The 11,375-nt window shown below is 32.8% G+C and overlaps 1 protein-coding gene across 3 annotated transcripts in view; it reads left to right on the plus strand.

Annotated features, from left to right (window-relative positions):
- Nab1 (NGFI-A binding protein 1) overlaps positions 1-10,799 on the plus strand; it is a 43,431-nt gene extending 32,632 nt beyond the window's left edge. For 2 of the 3 annotated variants that reach the window (XM_046447367.2, XM_046447366.2), the window contains 3 exons: positions 1,750-1,912; positions 3,288-3,404; positions 7,412-10,799. In XM_046447367.2, coding sequence (XP_046303323.1) covers positions 1,750-1,912; positions 3,288-3,404; positions 7,412-7,500 — 369 coding nt within the window. In that variant the 3' untranslated portion in view covers positions 7,501-10,799. The remainder of the gene's footprint in view (positions 1-1,749; positions 1,913-3,287; positions 3,405-7,411) is intronic. The other variant, XM_046447368.2, reaches the window with a different exon arrangement.
- Positions 10,800-11,375: the final 576 nt, after the last annotated feature.

Genomic DNA, 11,375 nt, shown 5'->3' on the forward strand with positions numbered 1-11,375 from the left:
TTCTGAGGACTAAATTTATTTCTGGTTGTTTTTAAAATGTCATTTGATCCATAGCTGTAGCCACAGGATAGCAATAACAACTTGATTTGCTTCATTAACAGAATCTGATGTGGGACTACTTATTTATTCTTTGTGGTTTGTAGGAAGTTAGACAAGAGTCTCTACTCAAGAAAATTCAAAAGAATAAATTTAGTATCAGAAAATCAGTCATGTTGATCATGGCTCCATATAATATAACTCTGAAATAAAATAGCATTAGTTCTCAATAAAATATTGGTAGTCAGTATTATAATTATTGTTGTAACTCATTTAAATTCAAGAAGAAGAAATGTTACTATGTACCATCATGTGCTTTTGCTATCATTTATGTATGTTCACTGAAATGAACATTAAAAATATTACTTCTGCAGACATCTTTTAGAAAGTACTATAAGTGATAACTTTTTGAGCTTTTCCCTAGTGACTTGTTTTTATTCAAATTTAGTACTGCCAAATTTTATATTTTCATGGTAAGAGGATGAAAAATACATTTCCCTCTCAGAAATGTTTGCTGAATGTTATCAATTGATAAGTTTAAATGAGATGAAGTTATGATTACTTTTGGTCTGATTTATTTGCATTTAGAAAAGTCTGAGTTTTTATCCTATTTATTTGATGAATTAACACATTCCACCTATTGTTTTTTAATATTTTGAATCATGACTTATAACCATTTTATATAGCAGCTTGCTTGCTTTCTTATGTAACTAACATGGTAATGAGCATATCTGTACATATTTTTAAATATCTTTTTAGTTTTGATAGACCTTTATTTACTTATATTTCATCAACCAAAATTTATCCCCTAAATAATAACTAATTTGCTTTTTTTTAAATTCAGAAATATGAAATAATATGTTTCATGAAATAATATATTTATATGCAGTGTACCAGGCAAGTGTGCTATGGCTGAGCCACAGCCCCCCATAAAAGTACATTTTGACCATTATCTCCTTGGAAAATATCATAGATATGACATACTGCTTTGAATATCACATACAAATAATTTAAACAGAGCATAGAGAAGGAACTTATAAAACACAGGCAGAGATAAATTTATATGTCAGCTCACTAATTTCACATTTCAAAACATGTCTCTTTATGATTGGTTGGGAAATGCTGCAGTTTCATTCTCTGATGAAGGTGAAGATCCTCACTAGCATTGATTTTTTTTTTTTTTTGCATAATTTGCATTATTTGATTTTTAGAGGGAGGTATGTTTGTCTTGTTCTTCTAGACAGCCGTTTTACACCTTTTATCCCTCAAACATACTGTCACCATATCAGAATACTGATAGTCAGTATTATAGTGCCAAATCCTAAAATAAAAATGCCAACATTTCATCCTGTGTGTTAGAAGCAGTTGATAGCAAATATTGCTGTTGCTCTTGGGTTCCTTGTTTAAAAAGTACTTTAATGAACTTGCTACACTTTAGAAAATAAAGCTAGGGTTATGTTGCTTTTGAACTGGGATGGAATTCTCTTTATATGGCTGAGAAGAACCCTTTTTTCTTTTGTATGAAATCCAGTATTTTATGTTTTCACTTGATACAGTTATTCATATTTATGGAACCAAGCGTACCACATAAAGAGTGAACTAATTTTAATGAATACTAAATATATTTACTGCAGTCTGAAATTGGCATCTTTAAACCATTAAAAAATCTAGAATGTTTGAATTACTGATTTTATTTTTTGCTCTACTTACTAGCAGCCTGAAAAGGTGATGGCAAAGCAGATGGAACTCCTCTGTGCCCAAGCTGGCTATGAAAGACTGCAGCATGCTGAGAGAAGACTGTCTACAGGGCTTTACAGGCAGAGCTCAGAAGAGCACAGCCCTAATGGCTTGCCTTCTGATAACTCAGATGGACAAGGTACATCTTCAGAATGGCCTTTGCCTTTAGAGCCCTACTATGCATTCTTCAAAGAGAAGCTGAAAAAAATTGCTGATTTTTATATCTTGATGTTGTATAGAGATTATTTTATAGATTTTCTATGAGTTTTAATTTTTAAGTTGTCCCCTTTTTTAAAAAAAAGAATTTCTCCTGGAGATTTTAATTTGTAATTTTTTTTAATTTTATCATTCTTATACCATAGTTGGCACATCTGATTGGTGTTTATTTTCTAAAGCGTAAGTAAGGAAGGGAGATGCAAATAGTGTACAGATCATTTTCCCCAAGAAACAAATTCCCTTAAAGATGTTTGTGTGTGCCTCTATTTGTTGTTTTTTCTTTTCTTGCGTTGCTGGGGCTCAAACCCATGGCTTTGTGCATACTAAGCAAGCACTATACCAGTGAGCTATACCATCAGCCCTTACCTTGTTTGAAAAGCTCAAAACTTTTATATTTTTTAGATTTCAAAACTAGATTAGTCTGAAATTTTATAACCTTTATTTCTTAAGAGAATATGGTAATTGCTACTGAAGTACTATGACAAAGTCTAACTCTTAAATTTAGAAAACTGATTCATGAATATTTTTACCATTCTGACTGAATAGTATTTAATTTTTTTCAAGTCCTCACATGAAGATAATTCCAGATCATTATTATTCACTCATTCAACGAATTTTTATTTTTGAAGCATTTCTTACATGCCCAGCATGCTTCTAGGCACTGAGGATACAACAGTGATCAAGATAAGTCCCTATTCACTTACACTCTAGTGGAGGGAGATGTACAGTATATAAGGATGTAAGCATATCTTCCAGTTTAAATAGTAATAAGTATTTGAAGTAAAACAATAATGTTTTAGTGTCATCATTTTTACATATTATTTTTATACCTTTCCGGAGAGTGATCACTGTTGTCAAAAAATAAGACTTCTTTTCAAGTAAGAGTACCTTCTTAATAAGCATTGTTAACCAATCGAATGAAATATTACCTCTGTCATCAGTTCCAAATACTGGAGGAGAAAAAAAGTTCTTCCTTCTTAAAATATATCAGAAACTTTTAATATGTGGTCTTATTTAACTTCTCCAATCATGCTTAAGAGTTAACAAGTAAAAGCAATTATGAAAGATGTCTTCATAGAATTATATATACCTTGGGGCTAGCTTGAAATAACTTGCCATTTTCCTCCTCAATTATTATTTAAAAACTTTTTCCACAATCATTGACATTCTTCAGTGCCTGTTGACTTTCCTCTCTTCCTATGGAGTGTTCAAGTCAATTTTTTTGTGAAAGCTTGTTTTTAAGAAAAACTATGATATTTTTAAAATATTATCTATATATGTATTTTTATTTTTATTAGGAGAGAGACCTTTGAATCTCCGAATGCCTAATTTGCAGAACAGACAGCCCCATCATTTTGTGGTGGATGGGGAGCTGAGTAGACTTTACTCAAATGAGGCAAAGTCCCACTCCTCAGGTGAGTATGTCTTATACAATCAAAGAGTAAAACTTGAACAAAGCATCTTTAAATTTTGTTTTTCTACTCCACAACTGTCCCTCTCCCCTCCCCAACAAAAATATTAGTGGTCAGTTTTTCCTCCCCTTTGAAATTGTGGATTCTATAGTTTTATTTTTGAGACTATAGTATTTCAAAGAATGATAGAGGAAACTTGTAAAGATTGAGATTATTTTTGATTAGCTGTTACAGGAATGGTCTCCTTTTTTTGAGACAGGATCTTGCTAAGTTAGGGCCTTAGGGCCTTACTAAATTGCTGAGGCTGGCTTTCAACTTTCTATCCTTCTGCCTTAGTCTGCTGAACCACTGGGATTACAAGTGTACACCACTGTGCCCAGCTGAATGGTATCTTTTATACAAAAATTTGAATAATAAATAGCTGATATGAGTTTGGCTGGTTCTTTTTTTGTCAGTAACATAATATGAAATTGTTGGATGGTATGTATATTTGTCCTCATACTAAGAAAGCTAATGTATCAGAATGTAAATTTTTTATGCAGATATATTTTGTGGATAATATATTTCAGAAGTAAACTAACCTCCATAAGAGGATAAGCAGCTTCCAGTTAGGTGTTTACATACTTTTACTTAAGTAAAGGGAGTTAGACACAGTTGAATTTTTTTTTTTTTCATGTTTTTTTTTTTTTAATTTTTTTTATTGGTTGTTCAAAACATTATAAAGCTCTTGACATATCATATTTCATACATTAGATTCAAGTTGGTTATGAACTCCCAATTTTACCCCAAATACAGATTGCAGAATCACATCGGTTACACATCCACATTTTTACATAATGCCCTATTAGTAACTGTTGTATTCTGCTACCTTTCCTATCCTCTACCATCCCCCCTCCCTCCCCTCCCATCTTCTCTCTCTACCCCATCCACTGTAATTCATATCTCTCCTTGTTTATTTTCCCATTCCCCTCACAACCTCTTATATGTAATTTTGTATAACAATGAGGGTCTCCCTCCATTACCATGCAATTTCCCTTTTCTCTCCCTTTCCATCCCACCTCATGTATCTGTTTAATGTTAATCTTTTCTTCCTGCTCTTCCTCCCTGCTCTGTTCTTAGTTGCTCTCATTATATCAAAGAAGACATTTGGTATTTGTTTTTTAGGGATTGGCTAGCTTCACTAAGCATAATCTGCTCTAGTGCCATCCATTTCCCTGCAAATTCTATGATTTTGTCATTTTTTAGTGCTGCGTAATACTCCATGGTGTATAAATGCCACATTTTTTTTATCCATTCATCTATTGAAGGGCATCTGGGTTGGTTCCACAGTCTAGCAATTGTGAATTGTGCTGCTATGAACATCGATGTAGCAGTATCCCTGTAGTACGCTCTTTTAAGGTCTTCAGGGAAAAGTCCAAGAAGGGCAATAGCTGGGTCAAATGGTGGTTCCATTCCCAGCTTTCCCAGGAGTCTCCATACTGTTTTCCAGATTGGCCGCACCAGTTTGCAGTCCCACCAGCAATGTACAAGAGTACCCTTTTCCCCACATCCTCTCCAGCACTTGTTGTTGTTTGACTTCATAATGGCTGCCAATCTTACTGGAGTGAGATGGTATCTTAGGGTGGTTTTGATTTGCATTTCTCTGACTGCTAGAGATGGTGAGCATTTTTTCATGTACTTGGGGTGGACCAATGGTACAGAATAGAGGACACAGAGACTAATCCACAAAGCTACAACTATCTTATATTTGATAAAGGAGCTAAAAGCATGCAATGGAGGGAGGATAGCATCTTCAACAAATGGTGCTGGGAAAACTGGAAATCCATATGCAACAAAATGAAACTGAATCCCCTCCTCTCGCCATGCACAAAAGTTAACTCAAAGTGGATCAAGGAGCTAGATATCAAATCAGAGACTCTGCGTCTGATAGAAGAAAAAGTTGGCTCCGATCTACATATTGTAGGGTCGGGCTCCAAATTCCTTAATAGGACACCCATAGCACAAAAGTTGATAACAAAAATCAACAAATGGGACTTACTTAAACTGAAAAGTTTTCTCTCAGCAAGAGAAACAATAAAAGAGGTAAATAGGGAGCCTACATCCTGGGAACAAATTTTTACTCCTCACACTTCAGATAGAGCCCTAATATCCAGAGTATACAAAGAACTCAAAAAATTAAACAATAAGAAAACAAATAACCCAATCAACAAATGGGCCAAAGACCTGAACAGACACTTCTCAGAGGAAGACACAGTTGAATTATAAGAGATCACCATTTGAAAGAATCTAGTTATCATTAATTTTTAAAGTTAGAGTATCTTTGAAAGTCACTTAATCAAAGCCACTGATTATATAGATGAGGAAGCTGAGGCCAGACAAAATAATTGATTCTAAATTTATGTTCTGAGCCAGTGGGAAAAGTAGTGTTACAAACGTTAGAATTAAATATGACTTTATACCTGATAGCTTAAGTTATATATTTTCTAGGAAAAAAGTTTTCAAGAGAGTCTTTGTCTCTTGTTTTTAGTTTATGCTCCTAGTAGTACATGCTAAAAAGGTCAAAGTCCTAAATAATATTCTGCGCTGTGACTATTTCATACTTGATTTTAGATGCTTTTAAGACTGTCAGAGAAGTTAAGAAATTGTTCTAAACTGGTAGCACATGTGAGTCTCATGTTTTTCACAACATGAAAAAGTGATCTGCTCTTTAACTTTCTTAAAAACAAAACAAAGCTAAAACACTTTCTACTAATTTTTATTCCTTTGAAGACACTATGAAAGAAATACTCCAGTTAAATTTATTGTGTCTTACCATGATTATGTACTTTTTGTATTTCTATTACATAGAGATATAGTTGAGCTTGGATTTTATGTGGAATAGAACAAAGGAGTGCCTTAAAAAGCCTTTTTCCTTCTTTTTTAATTGAGTATAAATAATATGGGTTACATATAGTGCAAACCTGGCTCCAGATGTTAGCATTATACTTGACTGAATAACGCTTGACTTACCCTGTCCCTCAGTTGCTTCATCTGTAAAATGGAAATCATTTTTACCTCATAAGGTAGTTGTGAGAATTAAATAAGATGGTATATATGAATTGTATAGCTGACAAGAATTCAGTAAATGGTGGCTAGTATTTTTATTTCTCTCATGCACAATTTAAATTTCCTTTCTGTATAGAGAAGGTGGATTCATAAATTGAGGTACCTAATTTCAGATAAGTCTATTAGCTGAAAGGTATGTGTACATGCTTGCATGTTAACATACATTTATTTGTATATGTGTATGTATCTGCCCGTACATTAGACATTGTGATTTCTTATGAAAATAGAGTCATTATTCTTTTATCTCTGTTTTCCCTACCTTAATATATCATGGCAAGAGGAAATTTTAAAACTAGTTTTATATTTAAACAGTGAAGATATTTTTCTGTCATTTCTTCAATAGTAAATATTCTAACCAAAATAAGTGATCAGTTTTATTTTATTTGTTGGACCAAGCATTTTTAAAAATTTAACGTTCTATATATGCTCAGTGTTGTATGAACAGTTCATGATTTAACTCTCATGCCATTTTACACTGTAAATACCATCCTCATTTTATAGATCAAGACACTAAAGCTTAGAAAGGTGTATAACTTGCTTTTAGAACTGTGTAAAACTAGTAATTGGCATAGTCATAATTTAAATCCATAATCCAAGCTTTTTTTAATATTTATTTTTTTTAGTTGTAGTTGGACACAATACCTTTATTTATTTTTATGTGGTGCTGAGGATCGAACCCAGAGCGCGCACATGCTAGGCGAGTGCTCTGCCGCTTAGCCACAATCCCAGCCCCCATAATCCAAGCTTTTAACCACACCTCTATGAACAAAATGTTACATGGAATTGCAGAATCATGAATACTATTTGCCATGAAGTTTGTGGTCTTGTTTTATAACTGTTTGACTTTGTAGTCCCATCAGTTTGAAATATCAACACACTATCTATGTGTTTTCATTTTTATGCAGAGAGCCTTGGGATTTTAAAAGACTACCCTCACTCAGCTTTTACTTTGGAAAAGAAAGTCATCAAAACAGAACCTGAAGATTCAAGATAGCTGTGATTCTCCTACTGTTCTCTGGAAATGGCATCAGATTTAAGGATTAATGCTCCATCATAGAAATAAGCCTTAATAACCAATGTTGCCTCATTCAGCTCAAACAGATTTCATAGCCAAAGCATAAGAACTCCTGCAGCAGTCTGTGGAAACTGGGAAGAAACAACAACAGCCACAAAAGAGAAAAATCAAGAGAGAGTTGCAATTTATATCAGAAACATTTGATCCATTCACATTCCTGTGTAAGTCATTTTATGTGGAAAGGGTTACAAGTTAATATTGTAAACATTCATTATTTCAGAATGTACAATGTATTTGTGTAATTTATAAAGTAAAATCTAGATGTTGAGACCCATTTGGTCTAATAGATGTGGATACAGTTTATTTTACTTGAAATTTTATTGTCTACTTTAAGTGTATTTAGCGTAAATATTATTATCAGAGTTTAGAATCTTTGCAGTCATAAAAAAGAAAGCTTAAGTAATATAGTTATTGGCAAGGTTGCAATGACTGTAGAAAAATGAAAAGCAAATTCTCAATTTAAGCCAAGGAAAATATTGTGTATTTAATATTTGATGAAACTGATTTTGTTTACCAGGAAATATATAGCATTTGTTCAGTAATCTTTTTGCTGTTTTAATGAGTGCACATTTACACAATTAATTAAAGTTAAAAAGATGAGCACTTGTTCTACTAGGAGCACAAACTAAAAGTTAAAAAGATGAGCACTCTGAAAAATCTCTCTTACCTAGTTGACCCAGATGGATTACATAATTGCTATTTACATAACAAATGAATTTACATAACAAATGAATAGGAAGCTATTCCTTGGACAGAACTTGAAACAAGTGGACTAATGTGTAAAATCCTTGATTTAAACATTGGTATTTCAGAATGTGTTAAATAGATTAAGATGTAGTACATTAATCCTAAATGTGATAAAGATGTTGACTTAACAAAGGCTATAATGATTGTTAGATTTTATATTCAGAAATTCTTCTCCAAGTGTAGGAGTCAGACTAGGTGGCTCTCCCTGGGGAATGCCTTCCCACCCATCCATCACAAGTGTGGAGTCACTGATCCATATTTGCAGGCATATTTCTATGGAAGTTCAGTTGACAGGTTTATTATTTATTTTACAATTTCATTTTTGTACACCTTTCAGATTTTTGAATGCTTTTTTTTTGTAAAATTCATTTTAACTTGAAAGCATACTTATAATTTCCCCTATTAGTAGACCGTATGTTCATACACACTATTAAATATTAATAGTGCATTGGCATACTTATAAGAATTTCATATTTGAATCCATAGTGGGTATAAAAAAAAAAGAAAGAAAGAAAATCCATCTCTGCCAACATCCATTTTTTTCTGCTGATTGAAGAGAAGATATTTGACAGTTTACCTACTTCCTACAGATTCATCTAAACCCAGATATTGCTGAGAAGAGTATATGGACATGGAGTATATGTCTGTTTTTAGTTCTGCTTTAAATCATAACTGTGTAACAAATATTGTCATGATCTGTTATACTAAAATTTGTCAGCCAAATGTTAGATGAAATGTCTGCACTGTAGTCTCTGATCACTGTCACATATATAATTGCTTTTTTCATTTTGATTTGTAGAAGAGCTTTATGGTAGAAAACACCAGTAAACAACTTTTATACTATTAAAAGGCTTTTTCCCCTTTCTAAATGTTTTAAATGTACCCTAGTATTTTGCCCACTGAAGAAGCTTTTTATGGACCTTGCAACTTTGTTGCTAGCTTGAGGTTGATTATTGTGGTTCTATTGTTCACTGTGTGTAGAACTAATATGAGTACAATTTAAATAGAATGTTCAGTTTTTAATATTAGCCATAGCACTGGTTAGTATCTCAGTAGTTTCATGAAACGTTTCCTGTATTCTAATCTATTTTGAGAAATTTTGTGGGTTTTTTTTTAAATTGTGTCTTACAGTTCAAGTTTATAGATTTTAATAAGCAACAGTTTTTAAAGATGCAATAATCTTCCAACTAGTATTTATCCATCTTTCATGAACTCACAAACTGCATCTTTAAATCCATAAGTAAGATTCCTTAATCATACTTTTCTGCTCTTTCAAGCTTAGTGATGAGGAAGCACAAAAATTTCAGTAGAAAACAGTTTTTATTTTGTAAACACTAATGTATTAAACTTGCTATACATTAAAGCAAATAATATATATTTTTATTTGAATTGTATATATGAATTGGATGTTATAACTAGTTGATTTTTTTTTTCATTGTGTTAGAGGTATTTTCACTGAACAAGGTCAATTGGTTACCTCAATATTACAGCCAATATAGTCCAAGGGACCATTTTTCCCCTGAGTCTGTGTTATATTTTATTGTGTGAAGTCTGCATTTTTGTGACTCTTAAAGCTGTTGGTGAGGTGGGATGAGTGCACTTGTTTCCTGTGGCAATAAAGATTTTGTTTGCCTCACATTTATGTCCATAGCACTTTGTGCATAGCACTTGCCACAGTGGGTACTGTTAGCCTGCTGTACCTCCCTTATCTGATTATTTGGGCTGGGCTTGGGTGTCACAGGACAGGAGCTTAAGTCTTTAAGTTGTAACTAAATGAGATGCCAGTTTCCTTCATTTCTAAAAGATTATTTGGGAAATGGTTGTAGGTTGATTCTGGTCTATCAGAGAGAGATGTTAGTTTATATTGTTCTCACTCATAAGAAGCTTATAAAGACATTTTTAATAGTCTTCACCATTTTGAACCAACTAAACTAATAAATAGGAGAAACATTAGGATTTGACATTTATAATATATGTTTGTAAATGTTAATCTGATTTGGCCTCAGTGTTACAGGCTAAGTATGTGAAATTGTACTAACCTGTAGTAAAGAAGTTTTAATTGACAAGTTTTGAAGATGAATCTTGAGCGAAGAGCTTCAAGGTGACAAGCACTATGCCAGGTATTAGGATAGGGATGAAGACCACAAAATAAATATAAGATTCAATCCTTGCCCTTTGTGAACTCATAACCTAGTTGGATGGAAACTAACACCACTCATAAAAACTACAAATTTTAATGTTACAAAATTGGGAATAAGGAGCTGACATCTAAGTGCATTTTGTGTTATGTAGTCATTATGGTAGTACACATTTTATAGGAGAAAGTATTTCATGAATGAGATGTAGAAGAGACCAGCCAGGACTAAAACGGTTAATGTTAAGAGGTGAGATTTGATACAAAGTCACAGTGGTAATATGTTTCATTTGGAGGCTCTCTTTGTTGTTGTTAAAAAATAAAAAATAAAACGAAACATGCTCTTTTCCTCCTGTCCTTAATAAAATTACTTGGGTAAAAGCCTTACCATTTGGTGAATATGAGGTCCCTAGCTCCTATGTCCTTTTATAATTATAATTGACAGTATTAAAGATTAAAACCTAAATAGCTGGATGGTAACTTTAGTTAACATGCTCCACTCGGCTATTCAAGTGGTTAAGTATTATTAACAACACCCGTTTTCTTATGACTTGACTTAGTACTGCATTGAGTCTTCAAAAGAAAATCTGCCAAGGTATTAACATAATAAAACCAGGAGGTCTGTCTCTTAGGAAGTGAAATCAAATACTAAATAGCTGAAGTTAGAATTGAGTAAACATTTTGTGTTTGTATCAACTTAAAGGATATAACCAAATATGATAGCTGATATTTAACTGAAAACCACCTTATGTTCTTAATCTCAAAAAACCTTGATGCTTAACTATTCATGACTGAGATGATTCTTATTTCCCATAGAAGTTATGTTAGAGGTAGGATTTTTCTTCCTTTCCAAGTTTGCAGTGGTTAAATATTTACAATTTCTTTAGCTTTGCTTTCTACCAACTTATGGAAA

The sequence above is a fragment of the Marmota monax genome, unplaced genomic scaffold (assembly GCF_021218885.2).
Source record: "Marmota monax isolate L192 unplaced genomic scaffold, Marmota_monax_Labrador192_F-V1.1 WCK01_AAM20220418_F8-fsc00007, whole genome shotgun sequence".
NCBI classification, from domain to species: Eukaryota; Metazoa; Chordata; class Mammalia; order Rodentia; family Sciuridae; genus Marmota; species Marmota monax.